Source organism: Buceros rhinoceros, unplaced genomic scaffold, assembly GCF_000710305.1.
Source record: "Buceros rhinoceros silvestris isolate BGI_N320 unplaced genomic scaffold, ASM71030v1 scaffold12319, whole genome shotgun sequence".
Classification (NCBI taxonomy): Eukaryota; Metazoa; Chordata; class Aves; order Bucerotiformes; family Bucerotidae; genus Buceros; species Buceros rhinoceros.
Genome location: NW_010429822.1, coordinates 1 through 16,678, shown reverse-complemented (window position 1 = coordinate 16,678; position 16,678 = coordinate 1). Strand labels below are relative to the sequence as shown.

General features: G+C 41.2%; 1 protein-coding gene across 1 annotated transcript in view; it reads left to right on the top strand.

Moving 5' to 3' along the window:
* The window catches only part of SCAPER (S-phase cyclin A-associated protein in the ER), a gene marked incomplete at its 3' end in the record, with an annotated part of 146,209 nt that extends 129,849 nt beyond the window's left edge, over window positions 1-16,360 (top strand). Inside the window, exons 30-31 of the mRNA XM_010142808.1 lie at window positions 13,505-13,696; window positions 16,309-16,360. Of these exons, the coding sequence (XP_010141110.1) occupies window positions 13,505-13,696; window positions 16,309-16,360 (244 nt within the window). The remainder of the gene's footprint in view (window positions 1-13,504; window positions 13,697-16,308) is intronic.
* Between the last annotated feature and the right edge of the window lie 318 nt (window positions 16,361-16,678).

Sequence of the window (16,678 nt, the reverse complement as noted above, 5' to 3'; positions counted from 1 at the left end):
GGCGCCCGCCGGCGGGCACTCAAGAGGCGAAGGATGTGCAGAAGGCATTTGTCTGTGGGCACGCTTCCCAGCTGGGAACGTTTTAGTCTTGGAGCGTTCAGCGTGTGCGCTTGGGGTGGGAGTCATGTGCCATCACTAATCTGCTCCCAGACTGGGTTAATTTTCGAGATTCAACAGTAACTTCTGCAGCTCTGAGAGTCAGGTTAGGTCTTTGGGTAAACGGTTGGACGGCCGCTTGTAGTGCTTTCATACACTACAAGCGCTCTTTTATGGTGGTTTGCTTTGGTGGCACTGTCTCAAGAGATGTCGTGACATGCTTAACTTTTTATGTAATTTCTGATATTCATAAGTAATGAGGTTTTAACTGAGGAAGTGGCATTTTGGTTTGGTGTTTTTTTGTTTAAAAAGCATTTTGAAAAACTGAAGTGTTCCTTACTTAGGTACTTGCAAAATGCAGGGAAGGTTTTTTTAGAAAAAGGAAGTATTTTCCCTTTGACTACTAGGCAAAGAGTACGACTTGCTCACGGTCGTTGTTTTCAGGTGCTGTTGGTGTTGTGACTTGCAGTCGAGATACAATGCCTTTCGTGAAGAGGGAAGTGCTTTCTATTCATTCAGTTACGGTTTAATTTTTTATTATGTTATGAGCTTCCAATTCTTTTCTTCTGTTGTTGATCATCTGCAGAGTCCTACTAAAAATAAAAAATTGCTCTTACAGTGAAAGCTTTCAAATCGTAGGCTTGAACTCCTGGAAGGAACAGCATAATAAAAATAGATACACCAGACTTGAGCTATGAAAACATATTTCCACAGAGCCTGATCGCTCTGATTTAGTATCTGAACAAACTTTAAAGGAGTCAATAACTGACGTATTTCAAAGCAAATTCACATTATTCTTGCAGTCAAATGTACATTTGTTCGGAAGTGTTTGGAGTTTCAATAAGTATTTTCCTCTCCAAATTTGTATTCCTTATTGCAAACCTTTGTATGTTTTCATTCCTTTCAGCCCTCAAAAAAGAACAGATAGTTGTTTGGAGTTTTCAGCGTGCCTTTTGTAATTCCTTTGTCTACCCACATCAACAGATAAATATCCTAAATGGTGTGCTGGAATAAAGAAAAAAAGGCATTAATTAATCGAAAAAAGTGTAGTTTCCCAGTGTGGAGAATAGATTTCTAAAAAGGAAATTTTACAGCCTGTCAACCTCACCATTGGCCTTCCGTAGCAGTTCTGTGATTTAAGTAAGTGAATTATTACCACTGTGCACTCAAAATAGTAAAAGGGCCATTTCCTAAATATTTCACATTCATAGAAGAAAATCTTCCAAGAGTATCACATGCCAGTCATTTAAAGTCATACAGGTTTGTCTGGGTTTATGGCACTATCTGTAAAAGTCTTTATGTTTAGTTGAGTGGCAAATGAAAAAGGAAAGTTCTTTTCTCTCATAGCCTCAAGATTCATATTTCACTGCTGTTTCCAGGAGTCCCAAATCAGCTGGGGCCTGGCGGCGGGTCCTGCGCGCACGCGGAGGCAGTGGCTGGGCTCCCGGTTAGCGTGTTCGCCACGGCTGGCTTTTGGGCCAGACCCAAGGGATCCTGTCGAGGAGCAGCGAGGACAGTGGATTCCTGAGGAACGCATTCCTGAGTGTTTTGGTAGTGCTCGCTCTGTTTATTTTAAAAAGTCTGTGATTTTGCTGACTGCCCACATACAATATTTTAGTAATATTCCTTCTCTTTTTTTGTATTTTGTTTTAACATTCATAAAGCTTTTTCAGGGCAGCTGCTGTCAGTGAAGAAATAAATCAGTTAGGAAACTGGAAATTTCAAAAAGCAAAGAGTGTTTCTTTAGTATTTTAAATGCTTTAACTCCCTTAGTCAGGGCTAAACGGCACTGTCTGTTTTGTATCGGCACGTGAACCGTTGTTTACTACAGAGTTAGACAGCCTGTGTTTCACGAGACGGATTCTGTAACCAGGCGCAGCAGAGCTCGGCTTTATTAGGCATCTGCTTTGCATGAAGGGTGATCAAGGAAACTGATTCTCTTTTTTTGGCCACCATTTAATCTACTAACCTACAAAAACAGGTCCCGTGATACTAAGGACAGGCATGTCCGCCTAAACTGCGTAGTGAAAATGATGTCCAACCATACTGTATCAGAGCATAGGATTACAGTTTCTAATTAAAATGTTCTTGTTAATTAAAAGTATCCTTCTGTTTCATTACATTTTTATTCCCTTTCGTTGTTTGATTTAATTATTATAATGAATATAATTAGCATGTGCTGTCAACTCAATTCATTTGCATATTATATTGGATAATTGAATGTGGTCCCATCATTAAATTAACACGAGTGACAGGCGATTTGGCTTCTTTCACATTGCTGTACTGGGAATAAAAATCTTTGCATATTCATTGCAGTTATTGAATATTTTGTGTATGAAAAGGCATCGCAAATCAGATGCTCAGACTCAGGACCTTGCCTGACGAGCTCCAGGAGAAGTTGCATTGACCATTTGTATTGCTAAGCATTTATTTAAATAAAAATAATGTTCTTTTAGTCCTTGACACACACTTACTTGGAGTTCTCTGGAAAAGTCTCACTAACTTCTGGGACGTGTAGGATACAGAACTGTGTATTTCTAAATTGTCAAACAGATTATTGCTAGATCGCAAAACAAAAACTCTGTGGAAGAGCTAGGGAAAAGTACATGCAGCTTCAAAAAACTTAATTATAAAACTAGGGTTTGAGATAGAAGTAAAAACTTCTCTTAGAATAACTGATGCAACTGGAAAAATTGGAAACACAAACTGTGTCGTTGAAGGGATTTCATCCCCTGAAGTTTGTCTTCCAGTTGCACACGTGTAACTAATTTCTCTGTCACGCCACACCTTTTATGCCTAGAGACTTGCGTCCAGAAGAGCAGCACGTTATTCTTATTGTAAACTTACAAATGATTGAAAGGTTAATATCTAATAGTCCATATGTTGAAAGCAGAAGCACGTGGAATTAGTAGATCGTTCTTATTAGAAATTTATCCTTGCTATATAGGTGTGGAAAATGTGTCACAAAGCGTGTTTCGGGCATACCAGCTAGCTCCAGTTAACGGAATAAGGAACGGTAAGATTACAGGACGTTTGGGAGAGGTATTTCTCCTGTCTTTAAATATATAAAATGTCACACACTGGTATCATGGGTGTAAATATAATGTTCGAAGAAATTAAAATATTGTCTGGTAGGCAGAGTTCTGAAAGGATCGTGGAATTTGTGACTCATTCCCAGCACAAAGAAAGCATGGTCGGTCGTCCCCAAGGAAGGCTTCATCCTGAGATTGTCCTTTTCCTGTTTTGTTAAATGATTGGCTTATAGTTGTATTTTCTTACTTTTTAGCTTTTTTTCCATGTGGCAAGTCTTTCTTCTGTCATAAAAAGCAGTACACTTTATCCTACGGTAAGCATGTATCACCCACATCAACGAGTACGTGAAGCGTTCCTAACGCAGCCCTGCCTGCTGGGCTCTGCGGGACACTGACCGAGGGACTTCGGAAGAAAAGTTACCTTCCGTAGGGAAACTATTTTGTGCTTTTGGCGGTGCAAGTGCATATTGAGTTTCGGTATGTGGCCATTTTCCTCTTAGTGTTAGCGTGAAGAAAGGAAAATACTTCTAAAATGGAAAAATTGTGAAAATCGGAAGTTGAAAGGAAAACTTGGAAGAGTGGTTATAAAAACATGATGTAGAGTTTCCGTATGGTTTGTTTACTAGAGGCCATCGTTAAACTTTGATTATTTATGTTGCTTTGGGGCCATGGAGTGATCGAAACAATTTTGATCTGGTAGGTGAGGTTTTAAGAATACAACACGGGATGCAGGCGTTGGTACTTACTGCACAGTTAACATCCGTGTTTGTAAGTAAACAGTGTTTGAAATGGCTTAGGTGTGAGTTTGTTAGTTTCTTCTCAGAGGAGGCACTTTTAGGAGTATGGATTTCAAGCTGAGATTGTGCATTTAGTTCTTTAAACCTTAAAAAACAAAACAAAACCAAAAACACAAAAAATCCCCAACTCTTAACTTTTTTAAAGCTTTATAGGTTTGAATGAAAAATACGCCTGATCAATTTTGTGGAGTAGCTGATTTTGGCAAGTGTGTGATGAAGATGAAGTTATAGCCTTGACTGCCATTTAGGAGCACTTCAGCTTGTGAGCAAAAGATCCCCATAGGATTAAACTCCGCAAGTTAAAGTGGAGGAGGTGGAAGTAGAGCTGTAATGTATGCTTCTCCCCTATCAGCCCGACGTGCTCGGACCGCATCAATTCACTTAAGTGAACCAAAGCTGCAGAAAAGATGACATTCCTATCTAGGCAGTCGGTGAAAAGTGGGGATGCCTCCTAGGTGATTTGTCAGACACCTTTGTTGTTATCTGAGCTTACTGATGAGCTGCTTCGTTTTTAAGAATGATCTACGGCAAAGCAAATAAAATACGGCATGTGGGAATGCATATTTCACACATCACGTCTTAATGGTATTTGTAACATTCCAAAATGCATCCCGTAATTCATTCTTTCTTCTTTTTTTTTTTTTTGAGAGGGTGTGGGGAAGGTAATTTAATATGAGCAAAGACTTAAACATGAGATCAAGTGTATTTAGTTTCAGTTCATGATGGCAGGCTGTTTCCTGTAGGAGGGAGAGAGAGTGTAGAGGAATTGCTATGAGAAATGAAGGCACTTGCATCTGTCTTATTGTCGTATTCTTACACTGTAAACACAAAACAGTGAACTTAGTTCCCATAAAAGCCGGTACTTTCAACAACCTGAAAATATGGTCCATAACCAAGGCTTAGAGTTGAAGAGAGAGCAATCGGCTACTGCCGCCTCCGGAGACCAACATTCTAATCTTACTTCTGGGTCGAGGATAAAGAGAGTTTGGTGGTCTCAGCTCAGTCCCCAGTGGGCCTTTGTCTGCATCGAAAAACACCGCAGAGTGTGACATAATGCTGCTTAATAAGCAGTTTCTTCTCAGCTAAGACCTGGGCCTGGAACATTATGGGTTTGGCCAGTGGAGATCCGTTGGAGACGGACACCGAAGCTTGCTCAACGGCTGCCTCGCTCTGCCTCGTTCCCACCCAGCCTGTTGGTTTCTCCTTTTCATGAGAATTTAATTTCACACAGAAAGTCAAAACAAAGTCTAAAGCCTGCAAATATTTAATCAGGCCTTGGGAGCCATTGTCTGCCTCGCCTCGTGTGAGGGAACTCCCTGTACTTCTCCCATAAACTGTGAGTTGTCCAAGTCTGTGCAGACCCGCAGTAACTGTCCCCAGCGTCGCTGGCCCCACGCAGGGAGGACGCCAGCCTGCTCTGTGTTCACAGCTTTGAGCTCAGGCGGTTGACAGTTGTTCCCAGCACTTGGATGCTCCTCGGAGGGTGGAGCCCGCAAGAGGACCAAAGAAGTCTCCCAGCCCCGTTTCATCACGTTCAGTTCAAGCAACACTTGATTGAAGCGATACTGGAACATGAAGAAAAGACAAAACGTGTTCTCTCTTGTGAGTGAGTACTATGGAAAATCTTCCTTGTCTTCCTCTGCCCATAGTAATGGGTGAATTGTAGCACATTTTTTGTGGCAGAGAAGTACATTTCTTGCTCTCTGAAGCTCTTCCTCAGCCAGCTCTGTAACACGTCCAGTGGCTCAATGTTTCAGTCTTTTTCTGCTACCTCTTCTAGTTCAGGCATTCGTTTACTATTTTATCCTGGAGCTCAGGCATGTGTTATAGTCACAGACAGCCTCACTATTTGTTAGAATTGTTTCCATTCTCATTTCATCACATTGTAAAGGAGCTTATCCTTTACAATATCTGTTTAATATTATTTATTTATTGCTGAATTTAATCTATATATACTTAGTTATCCTATAAACTCAGGTGACTTGTTAGTTGTCATTTCGGCTGACATTTTTTCAAAAGCTTTATCTAAAATTCCCGCTAGCATCACTTTTGATAAACATATTTACATCTTTAATGCATCCCTCTGCTTGGATTTGCATTGGCCTATCTAAATGCTCAAATGGTTTAGGATGATTAAACAGAAACTGCTCAGATCGTGTTTTTCTTTGTCACATATACATAGAGCACCACTGAATCCGTGTGCTTAAACCATAGAGCTTGCTCTAAAAGGACACTGCTCATGATGTGGTTTATAGGAAGGCTAAGGTTATTCTGCACTCTGTTATCTTCTCTCTGAAAGCTTACACATGATGTTAAGAAAATAAACACTGGGATGTTTCAAATAGACAAAATTCTTATTTTTTTAAGTTAGGATGTAAAATTCTGGAGCATTGTTTTTGCATGGAAATGGTGCTCTGATTCTTGATAAATGTTGTGAGGCATTTAGAACATTCTTTGCTCAGAGCATTGCCAACAGTGGAGTTTGCAAAATGGAAAGAAAAGAGCTTGACCTTAAAGCAGGAGAAGAGCCGAAGTGGTGACAAATTCTGCTGATTAAATACTGGCCATATGAGATCTGTTTATATAGAAGCAAAGAAATAATGCAGATCTAACTTTGAAGAGCAACTCTGGATGACTAATATAAAGACTGATTTCTCTTTCGAAGTTATAAATAACCTGACATCGAACAATGGGGTTTAACTGTTTGATGGAGTACTGTAGTTACGGAGATTGGATGCACAGTTCCTGTTCAATAAAGTTATTAGTTGTTTGTACAAATTAGAATTGGCATTTAGAGAAATGATAAATGAATAGAAAAGAAACATTAAGAGTTCCCCTACCAGCAGTACAGTTTTAAGATCCAAATGTTTATAATGGCCACGTTCAAGTTTGGCACCGTGGGTCGTACGAGATGGTGGAAAAGGCAAGGAGTGCCCCTTAGAGAACCGTTAGCTTTTTAGTCTGAGCGGCTCTAAGAAAGTTGCGTCTGAACGTGAAAGACATTATAGCAGAAGAGCACAGGCAAGTAGAAGAGCACGTTTTAATGCTTCCTTTCATAAAAATAGAAGGAAATTCTGTTGAGAAGGATGTTTTTGTAGAAAGGTAGTTCAGCTCTTGGAGATAATAACTGTGTTTCTTTCCAAGTACCCATGGAATAACCATTTCATTAGCTGCTGCTTCTCTCCAAGAGCTGAGGAAGATTTTGCCTCAGGAGGTTTTACACTTCAAAAACTTGCAATTCAACTCCATTTTCCTATATGCATGTCACCTTAATAAAATTTTGTCTCATTTTTCCTTCGATAAAAGAGCTACAACTTCTAATACTTGGTCAAAATTACTAAAAGCTGCCAGCCTGACTGTAGACCTCTGCGAACACAGCGTTGCCGTGCCGTTAGTCCTGTGAGACTGGTGCACTTCAATGACTTGCAAGGTTTTGTTCAAATCTTGGCATTTGGGGCTTTTGTGGCTTTTGCTATTTTTGTGTAGTTGATTTCTGGAAGGCAATGTGAGCCGGCAGGCAGCAACCAAGTGGCTCCTAGGAGAGACACGGAGCGTATCCAGGCTGCGCGGAGCTTCTCTGTTACTCGTGGTGTGGGAAGCACACCTGTACGCCTTTGTGTACACAAGTGTTACCAGTGACTTCAGTCAAGTGTGAGCTTCACGAAAAATAAGCTTTTGCAAAATCATTGCAAAATAAAAAAATCACGGGAAATCTGTGGTAAAAGAAATCAGGGGGCAACACGCTGTAATGAAAACGAGACCTCAGGTGAATGACAGGATCTCTGTGTAAGGTACCCACCTACAGTGCTGCTATTTGGCAACACCTAAATTGTGTCCTCCTGTTATGTTTGTGAAAAGTCTTGAGCAAGTCTCCTGAAAATGAAGTGAAAATGATGGAAGCACGTGTGCATGTTTCTGGGTTAGCCCGGGGCTGAGGGCTCTTGTGTTTACCCGTCGGTCTCTGAGGGCCAGCACCAGCTGTGTCCCCCAGCCCTGCACTTAAAGGACCCTGGAACACCGGTGCATTGCTGGCAGCCTGGTCTGCCTTGGGGCGTGGATGGGGCGGATGTCTCGGGGCGAAGGCACCGTCCTGTATGGTAGCTAGGGAAGCTGCTCTGAGCAATCGAAAACGCGCCTGGCCGTGGGCTTGGACTGGATAACCTGACCACTGTCTAACTACCTGGAGGAGAACAGCTTCTTGCCAAGCTTGAGCCAACTCATTTTTAACTGAGAATACTGTGAGGAGGGTTTTCTAATCATTATTTTGTGGTGAAGGGAAGGCAACCTTTGAGGAAATAATTGAATAGAATTGTAAATATTATTATTGCCATTTTAGACACTTGATGAATGTCTTGTAGATTCTAAGTGTATGGGTGGTTTCAATAAGTGGCGATGATTGAGTCATAATACTGTGATTTGCTGGTCTAGCACAGTTTAGTTCATTGAGAACCTGGCTTTCTGAGTCAGCTGAACACTCCCTTCTCAGTGCCTTGTTTTGCCTTTGCACAGACAAAAAGCTTGCTGCTGGCTTTCTGTTCTTCCTGACCAGAAAATTAATTAGCCTCTTGGAAAGATAATTACAGTGTTTTTATGGTACGTATGGACAGACATAACTGACATGAATGATGCCTTCCCAGAGCTGCAAACATCCAAGTGAAACAAGAAAACCTAAATCCATCAGTAGAACTAGACTAAATTCTGCTGTAAAAATCAGCACTTCCACGCTGCAGTAATTAATCCTGGACTAACCTTGCGTAGTACTCAAGGAGTGAAAAAGTTTTTGGTCTGAGACTGAACCATAATTTTTATGACTTTTAATAAAATATCTGGCAATATTTAACATACATGTGTAGAACCATTGGAAAACAATCTGTGATGATAATCCCCTTTAAATCTCTGGGAGGCTGCAGGCAGAGTTTTGAATTAAATTAGTTTCTCTTTTTTTAAAACGCTTTACATACGTAAAACGTGTGCAGGCTGGAAACAGAAATTTAGATTGTCACCAAAAACTACTCCTTAGTTAAAAAAAAGTAAATCTTCACAAGTCAATTTGATTGCACTACTAGTTCTTGAAAAATTAGTAGCACGTGATTACATTAAATGTGTGATTAAGTTCGCTTTAACTAATATTTGTTGAATATTTTACATACAGCCATTCTTCAACTTTCTGGCTTTCATTTTAGTTTTCTCCATGAAAATCCTCTATATTCCTGAGAAGCTGCTTATAAACTCAGTTACCCGATTAGGAAGATACAGTTTCAAAGACTAGATGATTCTTATTTTAATTTTCTTGTGAAATTAACCATTGACTTTGTTACCCCTGATGCAACACGTAACTGCTGAAGTATTCTGTATCATTGCAGCATCTTTCAGAAGAACTGGATCCCTTTAGTTGTGAAGATTTTATTTCCCTGTTTTGATGAAGATTCATTTGCATTTTAAAATAACTGTAGTTTTTATTCATGATAAAAGGAATATAGAGGAAGATTAAGTGAAAGACAAATACATGTATATACCGTATGTAAAGAATTAGGAGGTGTTCACCTAAACATCTTTCCCTGGCTGGTTCTTGTGCGAGTGTGGCCGCTGTGTGTGCCAGCAGTTACCTCCCAGCTCTTGCAGGCAGGAAAGAAGTCGCGCTCTGAGGAGTCTCATTCATGCAGGATCATCAGAAAGTTATTTGGGGGCTGTTGGAGTTTCACAGAAAATTTAAATGAGCCACAACATTCCCTTTGCTACCCGGAGAAGAATCGTACCCACGTTATTTGGGTCCATATGGCTTATGAGTTCCCTAGCACTGGCCTTCAGTCCTGGGAATTTCTCCTTACCAAGGGGCCAGGAAGCAGCGGCAGGAGAGGAAGACTGCTGGGGCTGTCCTGGAGGGAGTGTGAGGAAGAACTGCAGAATCCAGGGTGGGATATCCTCCAGCAGTCCCCTCAGGTCTGCAGCCAGGCACCCTATCAAAGTTCCAGCAAAATCATGAGTTCCCCTCACAACCCTGTTGTACCGCAAGGCGCTTTTAAATTTTTTGATTGATTGTCTTTTTTTAGCGCTCAAGTGCTGTGTGGTGTATTGCTGGCTTTTGTTGTTGTGGTCTGTTTCGAGAGCCCGGCTTTTACACTGCTTCAGACTTTCACAGCTCGAATTGCAGCAAGTGGCCGGCAGTATGCTACAGAGGGAGCGTTGGCCCGGGTGAACTTGAGGAAAACGTGGACTCTGCGAACTGCATTGCTGAGTGATGAACCTCAGCAATACCGATGGAGTGGATCAGGGCGGTTAGTGCACTTTGCAAAGTCAGGCGTGGGAGCATGGATTGCCTGGTAGGGCAGAAGAGAGTGCCTGACCCTCTGGCTATTGGAGATAAAGCAAATCAGCGGAAGACTATAAACTGGTGGGAGTGACAGAAGCTAACTGATAGGCAACCTTGAAAGGTGTGCTCAGTAAAAAGTTCCCGCAGGTCATCACATTAGTCATTGCGCTGGACGGGCAGCTAGTGCCAATTCAGTAGGCGCAGCAGGAAGGTGGTGATGCGGGGAGAGGGGAATTGCAGATGGAGACCAAACAGGGGAAACTGTCTTCTTAAAGGTGGCTTTTAGCAACGGTTAAAAGTAAGCAAAATGGGATTTAGAGTGGCATATATCGTGTAGCCTCACACGACTTACACAGTGTAGAGTTGCTTCACTTCAGCACAGGAAAAGATTTGACATGCTCTAGCCTCTCGTTTTCCTCAGGCTTTTACACTGGGGGCAGACGATGCTGTACTCTGAAACGTAGCAAGGTCTTGAGTTTGGCTGGTGGTATAAAGAAAAACTTAATTAATTCATCATGGATCAGCATTTCAGAGGCTCATTTCCCTTGTCTCCTACTGTGCGTAGTTTGGGTCTTCAGAGGACTATTCTAATGCTTACTGTGTTGGGCCAAAAAGAAGCTAAACTAAGCAGGTGCATCTTCTTTGGAATTTATTTAAGCTAAGCAGAAGCAAAGCCAATGAAGTTGAATGGATATCATAAATTGTGAGAGAAGGCAACATTTTTAAATGAAATATAGAAACTTTGATGTGAGTTTCCTGCTCTGGATTAAAAAAAAAAAATCTAGCTTGTACTAATTTGACAGGTCTCAATTCAGAAAAAGAAAACCACAAGCAAATATTAATGGGAGTTGGGCACACATCTGAAGTTAAGCAGGTGCTTAAATGCTTGGCTCTACAGAAATGCAGTGATTTAATTAGGATCTCATTACATTTGACAGGCATATCTGACTGTCAGGCTAGAGAGAGCGCAACAAGAAAAGCTAATTCTAGGTAAATGTGTCTGGTTTCCAGTATGAGGCAGGAGGAAAAGCAGGCTTTCTGCGCTGCATTTCAGTGAGCAGTTCCGAGCGTGCTGTAGGAGTCCAGGCCTGCAAAACTCCCTGGGATCAAGCAGCCAAGTGGCTGTCTGAAAAAAAAAAAAAGAGTTAAGTCTTTTTTCCACTGTGAAGTCACCGACACGGCTTTCGTTTGTTTTCTTCCCGGTTCCTCTGCTAAGTCAAGGGCTGGACTTCACTTTCTCCACCAGTCGCCAGTGAAACAAGGAATATGTGCTCTGCTAGAGGTTTTTTGTTTGGGTTTTTTTCCAGTAAGGGGTGACTCATGATTTTTCTTTTTTTTTTGCAGAGTTACATAATACAGCGTATCAGGTTTAGTAGCTGCATTAGAACAATGAGCTGAAATCATTAAATTGATTCCACATGTGATACATACCAGATTAAAACGATCAGCGGCCCTTGTATATACCTTCTGTCTTTCATGTTGATAGCATCATAGTAGTAAAAACTTGGAAAAGAAAAAGATAATGGAAGACTAATTCCATGGGAGCTCTTTGGGTATCTGCACTGTAGGTTTGGTAAGAGCTCACTAATGATCCACAGCATTTCTAGAACAGGTGAAGGAAGTGAAGTGTGAAATGAAAAAGGCAAAGTCCCCAAAACTTCTCTTACTCTGCCTGTTTGTGCAAGTGTACAGTGGCCATTAAAAAGAAATTGAGAGGTCTGTTGTTCTGTCCTGGGTCAGAAATGTCAATCCAGGTTATTTTAGTGCAGTTTGATTACTTTTAAGTATTTTTCTGATTGTAGAATTTACCGTAGGAAAACATAGGTGTGTGTAATAACCACTGCGGTTAATTGGGAATTCAAACAGGAATCGCAAACTGGCAAGGCACCCTCTTGCTTACAGGGCGGGAGCTGAGAGTTAAGTTTAGAATCATCCAAATGCTTCAGTGGTATTTTTCTCAAAACGCCCCTGAATGTATGCCTAATTGTCACATATTTGGCTGTCTTTTAAAAACTCCTCTAGTTAAGGGCATTAAGACCTTTCTACCTTCAATACCTTGCAAGGTTTTCAATGTCGTTTTGGCTGGTGAACTGAAAAAAATGCAAGCTATTACTTTGTTGATCTTGTTTTTAAACTGAACTGCATTATCAACTGAGAGTGTGCTCTGAAGGTATTGTTAAAAGCGCTTGGAAAACTTGTAAATGCCTATAATTTATGTTCCTGTGGTCTCAACCGCTTCTTTCTGTCCTTCTGGTTTTAATTTGAGCGCAGTCTTGTCTGGGTGTGTACCTGTAAAATTGTGTTTTTCCAAGTACAATTTACAGTCGTGACCCATGGTTTTACAGTGTTCGAACCTTAAAGGAGCTTCCTCCTATGCCGAAAAGCCAACTTTGGGTCAAGCAGCTCTTTCATAGTATAATTGTCTAACTGAGGTGACTTGGAACAGCTCCGATTTGGGCATTTTTCAGTTTATCACAAAGACTTTATAAGAATATCAAGTAAATTGGAAAGGTTCCTTTGCAGGAGACCAGCAACAGCGTTGTCTTATTTCTTCAGATGCACACAGCTGTAAAGTTAGCCTGCTTCATGACAGCAGTCCCATTTATCTAAACAATTCTCCTTTTAGAGTCAATGGCACTGATAGAAAGTGAGATAAGGAATACAGATGGGAGGATCTTTCGGAGTCTCTCCTTACTGAAACTCCTTGCTGTGCAGCTTACAATCACCTTTTCTTTCTGGTGCCTGAGAATGCGTGGCAGAGGTCTGCCGTGAAAGAGAGTCCTGTAACTGCCAGAGAGCTCTCTGTGAAGGCTGCTCGAGCTTCGGCGGCGTGTTTACAGTCCTGGTGATCTCTTGCTTGATTTTTTTCCCCTGATGACATGCTTACTGTGCTTAAATGGCAGAGGTTGGGGGGGTTGTTTTCTTACTTAGAATAGGCACTTTGCTACAATTCTTTGTCATTTGAATGAAGGTATTAAATCATCTATTTTATTATAATCTGCATTAGTCCCCTTCTGCTTACTGTCATTTTGGTGATGCAGGAAAAAGAAATTTCACAGCCTTACATTCTGTGTGTTCCTCTGCAATAAAATTAATGCTTGAACACTAAACCAGGAGGTTTTTGAACTAAATAGTACAGGCTTTATTTTTAGCATTTACTCTTCAGCCACGCTCATTTTTTTCGCATGACTTCAGCACCCTTGGTGGTTAACAGGAAGAGAAGAACGGATCGATCACGTGTTTTAATTTTGTTATGTTTGTATTTTCAGATCATTGTACAGTCTGGCCGTCACCCCACGGTGCTGCAAAAACTATGCCAGTTGCCTTTCCAGTATTTCAGTGATCCTCGTTTAATCAAAGTGCTCTTCCCTTCGCTAATAGCTGCTTGTTACAATAACCCTCAGAACAAGATCATTCTGGAGCAGGAGATGAGCTGTGTTTTACTCGCCACCTTCATTCAGGTAGCTATTGCAGTAAGTAACAGTGGTGTGCAGGGTAATTGCAACAGCTTTTCTCGCCTTTGCTGTGTTTGTGAAAGTCATTTCACTGAAGTAAACCAGTAAACTGCTTTGAAGTGCTTCAAGATTCTCTGCAGCTCTTTTCAAACCACAGATTATACCTGTACTTGAGGCATCTTATAACACTAAAAGGTTACTGAGTAGCTCTCGCTATCCCATGCTGAATCTAGTTCTCATTAAAGTGATTGGCTGTGCTAGGAAGATGTGATGTAGATCCTGCTATTACAAGACAATTTTTAAAATACTTATTTTTTTAAATCTACTGCACATAGAGCATGTCTGAAATCGGTACGTTAATGTGTTTAGATGCAATCGTGCAGTTGTATACTGTGTGCAATAGATTTACAGAGAGAACTGGACAGAAGTGTGTGGGGTTTTGCAGAAAGTACACAGAACATATGTTGCCGGTCTGATCTCGCAGTCTTTATTTCTGACAGTGAGCCACTGAGGTCATTACGAATACTGCTTTGAATAAGGATTTACAGCATTTTTGTTCCCTTTGTCTAGGTTTTTATGCTGTGCTTGGTGTATCAGATTTTATGCACGTCTCATGTTTTCCATACGTTTTATTGACTGTTTACAATGAATAAATGCAGTTTTTGTAAACACTTTACTATTAAAACATAATAATGCTTTTAGGAATCTAGTAACTGTACTCAGTCACCTGAAAGTTACTGTTGTTGATACAGAAACGTTAGTCAAACTCTTTCTCCTAATGCTTTACAGCTAGTCCAAGGGTAGGCTACATGGATTTGGGAGAGAAGGCACAAGAATTTAATATTTACTGAAAGTCTTTGGATAACATCAGACTTCTGAATGCAACTCTGTTTTATCCTTTTAATATTAAAATAATTGCATAGCAGTTAAAAAAAAGTTTGGAACTTAGTGTTAAAAGAATTTGCCATGCAGTAATGAACTTGTGGTTAAAAACAAAACTGTAATTCATCTTTGACTCTCTTCTAGTGAAACTACAGATTTCAGTGTAGAAGTCCTAGTGACAAAAAGTAATTTAAGTATTATGAGTAAATGCAGCAAGTTTAGTTTGTTTTCTTCAGCCAAAAAGACGTGAGTGTTCCCTGTGTGAGCAGTCCAGGTTATCTGCCTTGGTTTCTGCGCTATAAGAGAATGGCGTTTAAATCCCCCGTAGCTACAGCAGAACGTGAGTCTGTTTGCAAGGGTCAGCAGTATTAGTTCAGTTGCCGGTTAGAGGTGTATCTCGGATGCCAAGCCCACATACTCCTCTAGCAGGCTTTCAAAAAAGGTCTTACATTAAACCATAGAAGATGCTCGTGCTCTGTAAAGAGTCGTGTCTCTGCTGGCTTCACTGGTGCTTTAGTAATTTACCCGTTTTAAAACCTAATCCCAGATGTTGCGCACGCACAGGCACACGCACGCAAAGCGGTTCTGAAAGGAACCGAGGAACGCTCAGAGACCCGCACACACGGGAGAGACTTGCCTCTGTACTTTACTTCAACTCACTGCTGTTTGTGAAGTAAATCTCTTACTTGCTTCAGCGGAGGGTTTGGGAAAGACTGTAAAATGTTTCCCCGTGACTAGAAAATGAGATTCTTCCTGTGCCAGGGAATGCAGAAAGAAGTCCCGTTTCCGTAGAAGTTTGGTGGTGTGTACAAATATAACACTTAAATACAGTGTGTGAAATGTGTGCAGCGTAAAGCAAAGGAAAACGATTGCTAGATTTTACAATCACCCACGTTATACCTCCCTACCAACAGATCTGTTTCTGCCGTCTGAAGTTTGCATCATCCTTTTTATTTTTGTTACTTCTGTTTCTAGAGGTGGTGAAATAATTAAAAAGCATTTAGGAGCATCCATGATTTGCTGAATCGTATCTCGTGTGTCAGACAATACCATCTGCGCTCCGTAACACTTGAACAGAAGCTCCTAAAAGCCCTCTCGGTACTGGGGCGGCCGACTTGCCTCTCCTGCGCTGTGGGGAGGGCAGTGGGTGTCCTGGCTGACTGCAGAGCGCTCAGCAGCCCGTCTGACGGCGACGGGGATCGCACACGCCTTGGGCGCTCGGATTAACCGCTCCGCGGCTGCTCACGCAGCTGGCCGCAGCGCTGGCCGGGGCTCATCACCTCGGCGGAGGAGCGGACTCGCTCTCGGGAGATCAGCACCTTGGGCTTCCGGCTCCGTGGGAAGCACAACCGACGAAATTGGGATAATGGGAGAATTTTGTAAGAGTGTGTTTGGAGCCAGGAGCATAAATCTAGAACAGCGTTTGTTTTAAAGTAAATGTTCTCTTAAGTTAAAAGTCATCACAATAACTCTTTCCTAAGGAGATACTAAAACTTTGTTTTTTCTGTGGTGTATTAAAAGTACTTTTTTTCCAGAAGTATAAAAATCCACTATATATTACAGAGTCTGAGTACTGCTAGTATTCTTTTATGGTATGTAGCAAACAAGGCAGAGTTTAATTTACAGATTTCATAGCGTATCAGTATTTCTGAGTGACCGTGAAGATTTTAAAATGTTGGTTTAATTCCTCAGATGTAAGATCTGAAAACCTGATGCCTTTTTTTTTTCCCCCATAGGATTTTGCACAGAGTTCAGGCCAAATGGATAATCAGTTATGCCAGCAGAGGGGTACGTCTCCAATGAATCGGAACAGAGTAGCAACTGCCTAACAAAAAGTGTAGATATATTCTGTTTTACTGTGATTTAATTGTTTTTGATCTGAGTCATGATGGTTTTACAGCATGGGGCGAGGCTCCCCAGCTTGCATTCTGACTCACACATACATGTCTTCCAGTCTGCTGCTCACCATATCGGGAATTCAGACTGTGGATCTTTGTTAAATGCTAAGGTACCATGTCCTAAAATGTGATGCTGTACCTGCACATATCTAATTAGCTGTCTCAAAGGCTTCCTCCAGCAGTTTCGGGTTGCAGAAGCCGCGCAGCC